We start from the raw sequence: 15,421 nt of genomic DNA, 5'->3' as shown, positions 1-15,421 counted from the left end.
CGCTGCGCAGCCCACAGAGACATGATGTACCTAGCCCACACGGCTCACTGGCAGTTCCTGGGCCTGGTGTTGGGGTGCGTGGGCTGGTTCCTGACCATGGTCACCGCCGGCCTCACCGACTGGAGGCTGTGGCACGTGTCCGATGTGTCGGTCGTCACCTCGGGCGTGGCCTCGGTGGGCATCTGGAGGGCCTGCTTCTACAGCCACACCCTGCCCACTCTGGAGGTGTGCCGGGGCATGGGCGCGGCCGACAGGTTTGTCCCAGTGGAGATCTCCGTGGCCCAGGTGCTCATAATGGTGGCGGTGGTCCTGGGACTGGCGGGGAACATCGCCGCGTCCTTCGCCGTGAGGAGTGTCTACTTCTCAGTGGAGAATCGGGACCAGACCAGGATAGTGTTCTCATTGGCCGGGACCCTGTACGTTCTCACAGCGGCGAGCTCCATGATCCCGCTAATCTGGAACATGAGTTCCGTGCTGACCAACCGCACCATCGAATTCCCCCCAGAGTTCCAGCTACCTCCGGCCCCCGTTAAACAAGAAGTGGGCGCGGCCATCGGCGTGGGGTTCTGTGCCTCCGTCTTAATCCTCACCAGCGGCCTGCTGTTCCTGTGCTATAGGCTGCCACGTGGGGCCCTGGTACCCAAAGCTCAGCCAATCAGGGAAGACAAGGAGAGTGTCCACTATGCCTCTCAGCCAGTGAAACAGATTATGTCACAAATGTCCATTTTACAGAATAGAGACATAGGGGTTCACCAGGCCAGGGACAATCCTGCCTTCCAAACCGAGGAGCACTTGTAGGCCTAATGCCAGAGGACAGCACGGCACAGGACAGTCACACAGAACACCAGTCTGAATGTAGGAGTGTGCTGGAACATCTCATCCTCCCTCTTTCAGGAGAAATTGCATAGTTGAGATTTGCAACTGCAAAGAACTGACATGATGTTTGAGTGAAATCTTTCATGTCATCTGTCATGAGATCATTTGAGTGTTATCGCTTGTAAAATATGTTCTTGAATAACTCAAAGATTTTAAGTGAAAGAATACATCTATAGGAGCAGACATAAAACATACACAATTCCTAATAAAGAGGATACTCATACTGTAATCAATTCCTGCTCATTCAGTAAACCAACTGTTGGACCCCTTCCTTCAGTCAAATTAATCCACTGGTGCCACTCTGTGTCACCTGGAGTTATTGGAAAGCTTTTTGATATGCCCTAATTTTATAGTTTTTCCAACTGTGATCTTGTGGCATATTGGTTTTGATGAAAATCTCAGTGTGAATTTTTTTTGAACTTATAAACCAGTTAATCCCCCTGATTACGCCAGAGGGAAATAACAACATGTTAATTAGATTAGAGATTTTATTTCTCTGCATGAGCTTCGGCTACCTTGTGCCTTGTCATAGTGACCTGGATCAACGCGGTGAACTCTTGGATGGACCGTATCTCTCCTGTGTTAGAGATAGTACCTTCACTATGGTCCCTACTATATCTGATCTTAGATATGATCTCTAAATCAATCATTATAATTTTGGACATCAAAGTCTTTATTGACTCTCTCACTGTCACCTCATTCTGCATTGAGGTGACAGTACAAGGTACTGTGCCACACATGAGCGATTTTGGGATTCAGTGTCTTGCTCAAAGACCTTTTTTGCACAAAGCCAGGATGGAACCAGGGACCTCACGATCCTCAGCCTGCCGCTCTACTTCCTGAGCTATGCGCCCATATCTCTATTATCTTATCTGTTCTTAAATATGATCAAGTCATGGTATCTCTACTATGTTATCTGATGTTAGATATGATCTAATCACTCGTCATACCCAGAGAACCAGAGCCAGTTCAAGGTAGTGAAATGCTGAGGTGTGGGTATCCGGGAGCCTGTGTCATGTGAGTGGGGGTCCTTAGTAGAGGCCAGTTGGACGGGGCCCCTGCTCTTGTGACCGGGGGTAGGAGGCTGAGGAGAACAGAGGCACGTGAGGCCCTGGACACACTATGGAGGTGGAGGCTGCATCACTGTGGTGATTGTTGCCATGATTGTTGCCACTCACACACACTCTGGCCCTATGGCTCACAGTACATCTCTGGGGGTGGCGGGTTCCTCTGGAACAAAAGGCCCTCTTGAGCGGAGTGCGGCCCTTTGTCAGGAACACAGGCCTCAGAAGTGGATGACAGGCCAGCCCTCTGGTCCACTTCAGCGGCCAGGCTGCCAGCAACACACTGCCGACAGCCACAACGCCACGGTGCTGTACTGTGGGTTTGAATGGACTGACGGTTACTCTAACACTCTGCTGTGGAAAGGAGGCCGTTATAACTCATTTTGAATGCTTACATTAAGGTTTTCTTGGTGAGATTAAGATAAAGCTGCAGATGAGATTACAATAAAGCTGCAGATCACTAATCTGTGGCCATGTTACAGCTCCTGACTATTAAAAACCTGAGCTACTGGACATTTTACAATTTTGGGGTGTAATTTTTGTCTCTTCTGTCTCTCTCTTTCTTTCTTTCTTTCTCTCTCTCTCTCTCTCTCTCTCTCTCTCTCTCTCTCTCTCTCTCTCTCTCTCACAGACATACACACACAAACACAGACATCTGTATACACGGAATTACATAATGGCCCTGCAGATATGAGGCAGCCTTGGATTGGCTAAGGCTTATCTAATCTGTTTAAACCAGCATGCCCTGATTGAGGATCCATGATAAAAAAGAATACTTCAGGAATAGCAATCCAAAGCAAACAATGGGAGAAATACACTAGTCAATTTAATTTAAAACATATATTTCACGCTAATCCTATGCATATTACCTTTTTAGGAAGTAAGATGATAAAAAATTAGTTGACGCTGGACAAAAATCTTGTAATCAATCAAAATGAATTATACTGTGGTCATCCTCAATATCCTTGTTAAAGACATCAGATCAAGACAATAGATTGATACAGTAGTCCAGCTGTGGCCTCAGGAAAGACAAGAAAGCCCATATGAAACTCTAGACATGCCATGTTCAATGGTTTTATGAGAAGGGCTTCTGACCCATAGACAAATGTTGTCATATTCATTTGCAATGAGGTGGGTTTCAACAATACTCACGATCAGTAACTGCCACTAAGAGGACTTGACTTGTTTACATTCAAATGCACGTCAACATAACTAAATGAGATGGACACGCCATTTCCTGTACGTGCAGCAGTCTCCCGGCACTACCGGCATGCAGTAATCACAGCCAACATCTCAATACCGTTAGGCAAGTTATGTTCACTGTGTAATGCCTCCCTGCTGGTATCTACACTCATATCAGAGATTCCCATGCAGGCCCTCCCATCAATCTGTCTGTGTGGCGTCAGGGAGGAGAGATGGATGGTTCCAAGGCTGTTCCCCTCTCTGGCCCTGGTCCTGGAATAGCAGGAAGGGGTCGCCGCCTTGGCCCAAACCACCGAGCCCCCCCTTCATCACCCCTCCCCCCCCCCCCCCCCCCCCCCCCAGCCAGTCTCAGGCACAGTCTCTCCCTCAACTCCAGGCTGGCATTTCTGTGCTCAGTCCAGGATGTGTGTTAACTCTCTGATAACATCCTGTAATCCCCGGTTCATATTATGCATAGTTGTGTTTTACATAACCGGCATCACCAGGATCTCAGGATTATGAACCCAATCGACCCATTGCACTGTTTCTGTTTTATCTGAATCATTGTCATAGTGGGGTGGAAGGAAAGAAAGAGAGAGAGGGGGGGGACAGAGAGCTTGCGAGAGAGAGAGAGGAGAGAGAGAGAGAGAGAGAGAGCATACAGGAATACAGGAAATAACTGCTCCCTGACCTTCTGTAATGATGTCACAGAGAGGGCTGCAGGCTAACCTGCTCTGCATTCTTCCCAGCACACACTGCTCATTAGAGCGTTCATTAAACACAGCTTAGTCCAGCGACTGGCCGGGAAATCTGAGGGTATTAGGCTCAAGCTGTGTTTCCACCACAGCAGGCACACCTGACAAGCCAAGAGGGCTGCTGTGTTCTATTCCTCTACCCAGCCAGATGATCATTCTGATTAATTCCTCAGGTTACAGTAGTCAAGAGCTTGTTTCCTATTTTCGTAATGTGTGATTAACAGACTATAGAATGGAGGCAGGAGGTCGAGCTTGTGAGCAAGTGTTTCTATCAATCACTAAGCAACACGGTGGTCTCTGTTATGCCTCTAACATCATGAGGGACCCCGTCGGTGCCAGACACTCACTCTCCACACTTATTTGTTGTTGGTACACGACTGATGCAAGCCAGAAAGAATAAACACAATGAAAAACAGAACATATAGGTAGGTTAGGATGACCGTATTTGCATAAACATCTTTATATAAATCTCCTCAAGTGCTACAACTTTTAATACACAGTTACAATATCTGTACATCACAACGATGTACAGTACTCACCCACACATAAAAAACCTCATTAACCTTTATTTAACCAGGTTTAGACCCATTGAGATTAAAATCTCCTTTTCAAGAGCAACCTGGCCAAGAATGGCAGCAGTACAAACAGTTTCATACACACTCACATAAACTCTTAACTCTTAAACTCTGCAAATAATCACAACATTTTGACAATTATCAGGGGCCACTATCACAGCATTGTGGTTGCACCGAAACCTTACATGTTTAAGCCGAACTGGCACAGTTCAAGGTGACAGAAAAAAAGATCCTGAAGTCAACCCAGAAAAAAGGAAGGAACAATAAGGTATTCTGTAATCATAACTTGAAAACGATAGCCTCATTTCAGCCCCAGCATTCTGCTCTCCTCTGTTTGAGAAAATGTGAAGATTTGTGAAGATTGTAAGGGAATTATAACTGGTAAATGAGCTCAAATTGATATTCCCGAATATGCATCGCTACACCTAAGAATATTTTCATCACAGTTCATATGGATTGTCCAAATATCCTTTACCTGCTCTTAGAGACAAATTCCTGAAAGTCTGGTATCCAAGGAGAACGTGCTGTTTTCTAAGCACGGCCGCCATGACCGTTTACAATACAAAGAGGAGTATGAAAGAGTAATTTCTTCAGAAGCTGTGCCCAGCCTGGGCTGACCCCGGAGCTCTCTTCACCCGCAGGGCCCTGCCTCTCAGACGTACTCTGTACGTTTCTGCGCGCTGTACTCGGCGCTCTGGACGTTGTATCTCTGCGGCGGGTCACTCCGGGGGTCGCTCCGGGGGTCGCTCTGGGAGCACAGGCTGGAGGAGATGAGCAGCGCCCCGGCCACCACCAGGAGGAAGCCCCCTACCCATCCACAGAACAGGGAGTCTCCGAACTCCCAGCGCGGCACCACAGCGGGCAGGGTCTCGTCGAAGTAGCGCAGCACGGTCAGGTGGGCCACGTAGGACACGGGGATGGCGCACAGCACCCCGGACGCCGCTCCCAGGACCCCGCCCGTGACCTTCAAGACCCGCTTCACCCGTCTCTCCTGCCGCCCCTGGCAGCTGTTGATCATGGAGAGCCCCGGTATGGCGACCAGGACGCCCAGCAGGCCGACGGCCAGGGAGGTGCACATGAAGACGCGGGCCACCTTGATGTACTGGGGCAGGCCCAGCAGGCTGTCGTAGGCCCTGCACTCCATCCCGCCCGTCTCCTGCAGCACACAGCTCTCCCACAGGCCCAGCTCGTAGCTCTCGATGGCCAGCAGCTCGGTGGACATGCTCAGCCACTGCGGCATGATGGCGGCGGCAAGCGAGCACAGCCATGCTCCGATGTACACACACATCCCCAGCAGCTCCAGAGCGTACGCGCACGGGTCCATGGCTCTTCCCTCTCCCGGCCTCCGCGCTCGACAGACTCACAAGTGCTCTTCTCTGGCCCACTAGCTCCGCTGGAGAGGGCCCCCCCCTGACGTCCAGACCGGGACAGAGGCTTCTCAGAGCACCTGCTAATTAGGGCTGACCAATGCCGTGGCGGGCCCGGGAGCTGTCGCACAAATGGTTCCCACTCAGAGAAGCACACATCATCATCTGGGGTTGGGTGGAAAGGGTCCCTCGGACAATTGGCCCTCCCCTTCTCGGTCTCCAGTCCACTGCTGCTGCTGCTGCTACTGTGCCAACGAGCGAAGGAGGGGGAGGCAGAGATGGCGGGCTGACCTCCGACAAGATCATGGAGAACCCTGGCTGTCTCCGCAGCGAGACGCCACATGGGATGCTATTAGATGCAGACAGGATGTCAGTTAAACACAGATGAGAGAGATGACTCCTATCCCACCTCACCCTTGTTTAGCTGTTTCTGTTCCGTCTCTTCCATCAATAACGATGGGGTGGCGATCGTGTCACGGGGTTGCCGTGGAAAAGCAAACACTTCGAAATAACAAACAAGACAAGAGACAAGAACAAAAACAAGCAACAAGCTTGTTCACTGCGTCATTTGAAGATTGTCAGAGAAGGAGGGAGAGATACCGTGAGACCTGGATACTAAATCTGCCCCCGCAATGGGGAACGTGAAATTCCCTAAATGCATCACACCAGGGGGCTCTTTGGAGTACATTCCACACTCAGAGTTCACTTTTGCATCATTAAATGCAAACGTTTGTAAATCACACACAAGCATGCATGGTATCAATAAGATATGAAATATTAAATACTGAAATATCTAAGACGCTTATTCTTAACGTCCTCCTAATCCAATTTGTAATCCATGAAATTACATAACAACCCTGGAATTAATTTCTAATTCTAACAAATAAATCTGTTTGCAGGAAGATTTATTGCTGTATTCTTGCAGATGTATAGGCCTACTCTTTATTCATATAGGTTATTTGAGGAAATAGCCTTACCTTAAATATGCAGGGCCTGAAACAACCAGTCTGAGAACAAGGCCTTTAGCTGCATGTGATTGGTGGAGACAGGGAGAGAAACAACAGAGTTTATTGTGTGTGTGGCAGAGCTCTGGTCTGAACACTACACAGCCTGTCACAGACGGCAAGAAGTAGGAGGGCAGAGATGAAGCCTATGACGCGCAGAAGTTTCAAACTTACTCAGACAACTCACACGCACACACACACACACACACACACACACACACACACACACACACACACACACATGTGAGGACACATAAATCTTCCATTCTGTTAAACCCTCCTCCGTCAGAGAACAGAATGCTCAGCTGACTACACTGATGTCCTGGCAGAGCTCGTACGCCTGCTTGATGGCGCACGTGCACATTCACACCACGCTTGCATGCTGATGGGAGTTTTTCATAGATGAAACGTATGATTTATAAATCAACTTGAGTATAGATGCAGAATATTTCCCCGTCATATTCTGATCATCAGTGAGAATCACAATGGCATTCTTGTATTAATGTGAGCCTGTTCAATGTTAGTTATGTTCTGTGACAATTGTGTTAAATATCCTATAATTGATTGACTTGTGTACTCAAAATATACACTGATTGTGTAAAATATGTTGACTTATTCTCTATGAAAAGTCCTATTTATTGATGGAGAAGCACTGAGGGAAAGTACACTACGAATGAGATGTTAGTCAGTCTTCATGACATACTGTAATTTCCCCCAAGACAATAGCAGCTGGGCCAAACAAAAACAATTGATCAGCAGATGACGATGTCATAGATTAGCCTATGTGTGATTGAGTTAAGTAGGCTAAGTAGTCTAAGTAACTGGGTGTACATGTATTGAGTTGTGAAGTGTAGGCCTACCTACGCCCCTTCTCTTGACTGGTACGAGTCAGTGAACTGGAGATGCCACAAGAGAGCATCAACAATCTCTGTTACAGTCTCAACATGCCACAAGATGGCGCTCTAGCATAATCTGAAACGGGCCTGCAACGGTGCAACCACAAACTTTTTTTTAAAGCGTTTGTGGATGCCATAATAGTTGGTCACCACCAGCACATAAACAATACACAACATGCTTCCCATGACATTTTCACGATGCAAATGTCACTTTAGGGAATATATAAAATTAAGACAAGATTCCAATCAGACAAGATTTTTCAGCTAAACCCATTTTTGTTGCAACAAATAAGTGATTTAATTAAGATACATATATTATGCCTGTTTTGTTATGATAAGACCACGTGAGAATGCTGAAGTGAAATTTCACGTAGCCTATTTAATCATTTGTGGGCAATACTATCAAAATGTGACGGGCAACTTTATTTAAATTTTTCAGTGCTGAAATACTGCACAAAAGAAGACTGCCTCGTACTGTACTGCCTTTAATAATTAATTATTGTGAAGTTAAATATTGGGTTGTCTTAAGGCTTAGTCTGTAAACATATGAAGACAGTGCGGAGATTCTATAGCCTAAAGGTTTGCTGTGTGGTCAAAATTATCTTAAACAGGCTACTTTACAAAAATAGCCTACATATTTGTATTATGGCAAGTCTAAGAATAACATATCGAAAAAGTTGTGAATCGTCCACATAATAACTTAATTGCATTACAGTAAAAGTGATATATTATGACTTAGTTTCATCACTTTGAGAGCAGAGAAACAACTTATCCTATTGGACGGAGCTACTCGTCCACTCGTACGTTCTTGCTTATGTAAATTTCCTTTGCCCGAATATGGACTCGATGGAATGAAATATGGTAGAGAGGCGAACATGGAGGACCGAGGCTCGTGAGAGCGTCGCGATAGTTTTTAGAAAAGTGGATGCATCTCAGGCCGCGTAGTTTTAGTAGTGAATCTCGGTGGAATGTTTTTGTAGGCATACAGACAGTGCGAAGAGAGAGTTTGTAATGCTGTGAAGATAAACTTTTCGGAGAAAGGGCAGGGGGTCTGGCGTCAGCAATAACCCCCTCACCATCCCAGCGCTATGCCTTGGGTGAGCAGCAGTAAACGGAGAGAAAGCTCGGAGCTGCCGCTGCCCGCGGGCTGGGAGGAAGCACGGGATTATGACGGCAGAGTGTTCTTCATTGATCACAACACTCGACAAACTTCGTGGATTGATCCTAGAGACAGGTAAAATGCTGTAACGGCGCGTGAACGCTATTAAAAAGAGAAGGGATTTGTCCAGTTTTGTGTCAAAAGTCTGGGATTGCATCCACATGATGGATTGACGAGGAGGGGGGGGGTCAGTGATGAGCGATCAAGTCAGCAGCACAGCAACAAGTTTGCCAAGGCAATAATGTTTTGCCGGGTAATCGGAATTGATACGACGTGTCAAAGCGTTTCTGTGGATAATTTACCCCATTAGTAAACCTCAAATAGGCCTAATAAAATAGGATAATTTGAGAATGATTACCGACGTATTCAGATGGCCGAGTGCCACCGCTCCTCTAGCGATCTCGAAGTAGACAGGATGTAAACATGTTTCATGCTGCATGCATGGTGAATTTGCTTTGTTAGTTAGGCCTACTGTCAACATATGAAATGATGACACTTTCTGAGTTATTGTCTTCTGGAGTTGGCCAGATTAATTAAATAACTTCAATATAACTTCCTTGGATTCAGCATAGGTCATAAGATTCCTCCCAGTGTTCCCGCAAGTAAACAATCAAAGTAGGTTAGAGCTCATGAGTGTCAAACTTTCCTACAAACGCCAAGATAAACCACTGCAGGCCTCAGCAGATCATCAAACTGATCTGAATGTTTTGTATCATTCTCATTCCCACTCAGTTGGGTCAAAGCGTAAGATTTTAATTTATCAAACTGCAGATTTAATATATAAAGCCATATTTTTCTACAGGTAGGCTATGGCTATTTTCCACGGTCAAAATACCCCTTATCTACCCTGAGTAGCCTGATTCATATTATTAACCTTCATCAACTATGAATAACTAAATAACCAAGACTATGTCGATGTGTATGTTCTTCACATAGTATTTTTTGTGCACAGTCTTCACTTTGAAAAATTGTAGTGCAAGTGAATGAGCACATTAGACTACAGTTCCCAGAGATCTTTGTGGAAGTATGTCAGGAATGCTAGTTGGGCCACTGGGAAAGCTGCTACAACTGCAAGGATGTACTTTGTGGGGACTGGGATTTCACCAGGCCAGAAACAGTGTGAGATCAGCCATTTACAGTGATTCAAACAACCCCTTTGGTTCACAATACAATTCAGAAGAACAATTGCATTCACATTGTCTGGCACTGCATTGAATGGAGGGAAATAGAATTAAAATAAATTCTGATGAAAAATAATTAATTCTCCTCAAACATTGTTTACCCATTAAAAATAATAGTAAATAAAGACAAAACAATATTTTTACTGTATCATTTGCTAACACAGCACACTGACTCACTGGCTTCAGTTGTTTTTCACAGAGGGAATGGAGTAACTGCCTCATCTAGATAAGAAAAACCTGATCTACTTGAAGGCTCCCCCCACAAGTCATATGATTAGCCATTGTTATGTGAAGCGGATACAAGTCTAAGAAATCTCATACCCATCAGTGAAAAATATGAGGCTTAGAGTTAACATAACAAAACAATGTCTGACTCTTGAAATGTGTTAGAGCCTACATTTTTCTTTTACAAACTCTTTATGAAGCTGAACTTCTCATGAAATTTCTGAAGATGAAGTTTCTCAACTGGTCTCTGCTCTAACTCACCAAGTCCAGAATGATCTGGAAGGATTGTGACACATCAAGATAACAGACTTGACTGGGGCCAGTGTTAGTGAGGGCAGACAACAAACCAATTAAGCATCCAGTATGACTAGGCTGCTGGAGGCTGCTGTGTCAGGAGGAGGTTGACTGTACTCTGCATAAGATAGTTATGTTAATGTCAATGTCATTTTATTTATATAGCACAATTCATAGAAATCAATGTAGCACATAGTGCTTCACATAAAAGGAGACAGATAAAAACATAAATCTCCTGTATACACACGGATACATGTTTTGCGTGGGGAGGGAGGGGGGGGGGGGGGTGTCATTGTAGAGATGAGGGGACCCTCCTGTAACATATACCAGTAGCTTCAGACATGAGAGATGAGATGTGGAGTGTAGAGAGCGGAGAGAGAGAGAGGTTAGTGGACAAGCCATAGTGTGTAGAAGAGTTGTCCAGGGGTAGAGGCCCCGGTCTGTGCCCGCAAGTACACGGGGGCCTCGTCAAGGCCGGCGTGCCAAGGAGACTGGCGACGGTGGGTCAGGATGGAGCTGGACCGGTCAGATGACAGCTTGTAGTGAAAAGTGAGATCGGCGTGTGAATGTTATACACGGTCACCTGGAAAGCCGCTGGAGCTGCTCTGTGAAACGGGCATTTTCTGGGTCGTACACACACACACACACACACACACACACACACACACATACACACACACACACACACATACACACACACACACACACACACACACACACACACACACACAAACACTGCAGTAGGGCCCTTAATTTCAGCCTGGTCATGTACCAACCAGGCCCTGTGTGTTAGAATTTGTGTCAGGGTTAAAGAGACAAACGTGCGGTAGGAGACCCTGTGCGAGTCTTCTTTGGTCCAAGCTGTGAAGGATGGATGGCCGAGCTGCCCTGGGTGCTTGGCCCCTCGAGCCCCTGCAGATTAACAGTTTTGTGGGCCTTTTTTGTTACTGGGGAATGAGCGTTATGTCAGGCATGCCTACGCTAAAGCCCCGGGGCCCTGCCTGCCAGCGGCCCCAGACAAAGCTGCAGAACAGAGGCAGTTCCCACGTGTCTGACCCCCCCCCCCCCTCCGCCCCTGACGGCCTCCTTTATTAGCTCTGTTATGCAACGGCCGTGGCCGGCCTGCCGCTCCGCAAAGGGAGGCCTTTATGCGTGGTCACAAAGCACACCAAATTCAATTATTCTGGAAAGGGTGAGCCGTGTTTCCAGCACGGAAAGGTTATTCATATGCGCTGAACCCCGCTGATATTTTGCTTCCCCCAGTGTTTTCTTTATGATGGCTCTTTTTTCTCTTTCTGGTGAGAGAGAGAGAGAGAGAGAGAGAGAGGGGGGGGGGGGGGGTACGAACATGCCATTGTTTCAGACAGTGTCATTTTGCCTGTGTGTTTTCTGCATTTGGTTTCCTGACAGAACAATGTGTTTGTCTGTCTCTTCCATTCCTGTCTCTGCTCAGACAGGGCTGGTGAGCTACCAACATGCTTTGTCCTGCACTTTAACTCTGAAACGGTTAAAGGCACCGTCTTTGAAACCTCCCTCTGTGTGTCAGGGTCATTCCTTATGCAGGCCAGTACCCATACATCCTGTTCAATCCTGTTCAGTCCTGTTCAATGTTCACATCATGAGGTCCAGAACTCTAGAGTGTCTGGTGCGTCTGAACAGTGGATGTATATCCCCACTCTGCCATGTTATGCATATAAACGCCAAGAATCCTAGCTGAACAGTATGTACCGACGGAAACCGTCAGACCGACCGACAGTGTATTGATTCTACTCTTTTTTTGTCAACCCCACTTCTCATCACATGCGCGTCTTATTCTGGAAGAAAGGGGGCGTAGTGTAGTGTGCGGTGTGCGGAAACATGCCTAAAACGATGCTAATAAACTAAGCAGCTCCTCCCCCTCACTGCAGTTGTACAGTAGTCCCTCTTGTGCAGCTGCTTACACATGTGTTAAACGTATGTTTTACAAGTGAGAAATTCTACGGCTCGTAACAATGTGGTCCTCTCTGTTGTCACAGTGGGCGTCCGGCTCTGCCTGGCTCCTGTAGGTTACACCCTCTCTTTCCCTCTCCCTCTCTCTCTCTCTCTCCCTCCCTCTCCCTCTCTCTCCCTTCCTCTACCTCTCCATCTCCCCCTCTCTCTCTCTCTCTCCCTCCCTCTACCTCTCCCTCTCTCTCTCTCCCTCCCTCTCTCTCTCTCTCTCCCTCTACCTCTCCCCCTCTCTCTCTCTCTCTCCCTCCCTCTCTCTCTCTCTCGCCCTCTCTCTCTCTCTCTCTCTCCCTCCCTCTCTCTCTCTCCCTTCCTCTCCCTCTCCCTCTCCCTCTCCCTCTCCCTCTCTCTCCCTCTCTCTCTCTCTCTCCCTCCAAGACGGCCAGGGGCCTCTCCCCATGTGACGGGAGGCCGTCTAAATGTGTGTGAAGAGGGAGGGAGATGCCACAGCGATGGCTGGCAGACCCGGGCTACTTATAGTAGACCTAAGATTCTGGACATAATGGCGGCAGGGGAAGTCGCGGACCTCGGCGATCAGCTGCTGCTTCTTCGGGCTCTGCTGGGAAGCGCCGCGCCAGGCCTTCACAGAGAGGGCGCCGCGCATAAATGACATTCCTCCCAAAGTTGTTTTCACGTTTCTTTTTTAACCCAGAATGGAATTTTTAGACCAACACTTGTGGCCTTTTTCCCCGAGGCCTTGTGCCTGTTCACCCCCTCCAGAGCAGCGCTAAGAGGCCTGGTATGAGCACCAACCCCCTGGGTTATTTGCGGTGCATATTACAGTTTAAAATGGGCCATATAGCATTTTCTCCTGTTATCCCCTCATGCCCTTCTATGACTGCGACCTATCTTGGTGTCACCACATTTGTTGTTTTTTCGTGTCACACATGCTTGCACAGGCTTGTTATTCTGAGGTCGGGCACCCACTTCTTATTCTAGACCTCAGCATCAGTTGTTGAGGCTTTGAGATGAAAACACACTCTTTTTTAATCAGTGTTGAGGGGCAGGGGCGGGGGGTTCTTTGTCTCACTGATTACACAGCTCAACCCACAGGGGAAGACTGATGAGTTCATGTAGGCCTATGTGAAACGGTAGGCGTAGATCATACAGCCTTGTGTGTGAGGTCAAGGGTCAGGTTGTGAACATGGCGCGCTGTGTTTGTGTTCCACCAGTGAATGAATGGTCGTGACTTGAACCCGGGGGTCGGGAGCGGTCAGCAGAGCGGTCAGCAGAGCGGTCCGTTCAGACGCAGCGCCACCGCCAGGGCCGAGCATGTCTGACACGAACTCGCACACCACAGAGACGCACCGCACTGTGACTTGGCGACAAGTTGTCTAAATGAACACAGTGGATTAATTAACTAAATAAAAAGTGCTCTCATAAAGTCACACAGACGTTATTGACTGGCATGAAAGTCGACAGCGCCTTTCAAAATTTTATTAGCTGCTTAAAACATGTGGCCGACCAGTCAGAGACCTGCTACTGAGGGGCTGCGCGGTCGAGTTGGCGAATCGCAGATACAGAGCGTTAAAACGCAGCCTCTCTGGTACTATAATTAAGTTTAACTAAGAATATTTATTTTTAGGGGAGCATTCCTAGTATGAGGAATGCAGGGGCTGTTGTCCGGAGCATCTTAATTTGCCGTCGGAATGCCGCCCGGCTTTTGTTGTCGATGCGGGGCCGCGGCCCGAGGAGCGGCGGGAACGGCCAGGCCAGCCGGGGAGACGAGGTTCCGGTAGCCCGGACTCCAGTTTCACATGCCTTTCCCATGCTCCAGACCCGCCGGCAGGCAGAGGGGCCCGCTCCAGATAGAAATACCCTCTGGGAAAACCAAAGACAGCGGCGCGGATTATTATAGAATTAGCAAATGTCTCTCACAACTAGTCTATATGTGTTGCGCTGAAATGTTAAACATTATTAGAGTCCATCCTGTCACACGCGCTCGTCTCACAAATGAAGCCGGTTACCCTCGGAGAATGGCATCTTCAGCAGCTTAGGCTAAATATGACATTTGTGGTCCTGCTTCTTATGGGAATCTTTCATTATAACTAAGACAGAGGAGCATTGCGGTTTAGTGACATACCAGTAGTGACTCGCACTCAATAGACCCATATTACACTCAATAGACCAATACTTAGATACGAAATCAGGTCATAAAATAAGAATTAGCGTAGCGGCCACGCTAATTCTCATTTCATGACATGATTTCTTACCACTCGCACCGTAGCTTAATCTTGTGATAGCAAGTCTGTGTTTGTGCAACCTTGAACCTTGAAGAGAGGCTAGAATCTAGAGCGACACTGTGATCTGCTTGTTAAACCTTCCTTCATTGACTGCCGGTGGTATTTCTGTTCTCCTTTTGGTACCGCTGTGGTTTCCTCTCCGGCTGAGAGCCGTGTGCTCCAGTGTTTTGCAGGTCCACAGGGTCACGCCTCAGCACCATGTGACAGGTGGTATGTGTCTTGTCATATCAATAAAATTATTCGTATTACATTGAAAACACCATCTGCCTGTGTTGTGAGGTTTTGGCAAGTTTGAGTTGGCCGATCCCCTCTGTGAGGATGTGGGCCCAAACACTGCTCTGCTACTCTCTCTGTGTCTAATATAGTCTTTGATTTGCACAGGCCACCCCTCTCCTCCCCTCTCCTCTCCTTGCCTCTCAAACCTCCTCTTTTCTCCTCTCCTCTTTTCTCATCCCCTCTCCTCCTCTTCTATTTTCTCCTCTTTTCTCCTCTCCTCGACTCCTCTCCTCGCCCCCTCTCCTCTCCACCTCTCTTCTCCTCATTTCTCCTTCCCTCTCCTCTCCTTGTTTCTCCTCTTTTCTACTCTGCTCTCTTTTCTCCTGCCCTCTCCTCTT

The 15,421-nt window shown here is 47.5% G+C and overlaps 3 protein-coding genes across 3 annotated transcripts in view; 2 read left to right on the top strand and 1 right to left on the bottom strand.

Annotated features, from left to right (window-relative positions):
* Nucleotides 1-21: 21 nt before the first annotated feature.
* Nucleotides 22-798, top strand: LOC311314115 (claudin-34-like; the record flags this gene model as incomplete). Its single annotated transcript, XM_084444449.1, has 1 exon — nt 22-798. One exon carries the CDS (start codon nt 22-24, stop codon nt 796-798), a length of 777 nt encoding a protein of 258 aa, XP_084300575.1.
* A 4,306-nt stretch (nt 799-5,104) lies between these two features.
* On the bottom strand, nt 5,105-5,776 carry cldn33b (claudin 33b; the record flags this gene model as incomplete). The annotated part of the gene is made up of 1 exon (XM_084444448.1): nt 5,105-5,776. The coding sequence occupies one exon, from the start codon at nt 5,774-5,776 to the stop codon at nt 5,105-5,107; it is 672 nt and encodes a 223-aa protein (XP_084300574.1).
* A 3,031-nt stretch (nt 5,777-8,807) lies between these two features.
* wwc3 (WWC family member 3) overlaps nt 8,808-15,421 on the top strand; it is a gene marked incomplete at its 5' end in the record, with an annotated part of 30,246 nt that continues 23,632 nt past the window's right edge. Inside the window, one exon of the mRNA XM_084444446.1 lies at nt 8,808-8,953. Coding sequence (XP_084300572.1) covers nt 8,808-8,953 — 146 coding nt within the window. The remainder of the gene's footprint in view (nt 8,954-15,421) is intronic.

This window comes from Borostomias antarcticus (genome assembly GCF_949987555.1).
Source record: "Borostomias antarcticus genome assembly, chromosome: 10".
In the NCBI taxonomy this organism is placed as follows: Eukaryota; Metazoa; Chordata; class Actinopteri; order Stomiiformes; family Stomiidae; genus Borostomias; species Borostomias antarcticus.
The sequence above is the reverse complement of the archived record's forward strand: the minus strand, read 5'-3'. Positions and strand labels throughout refer to the sequence as shown.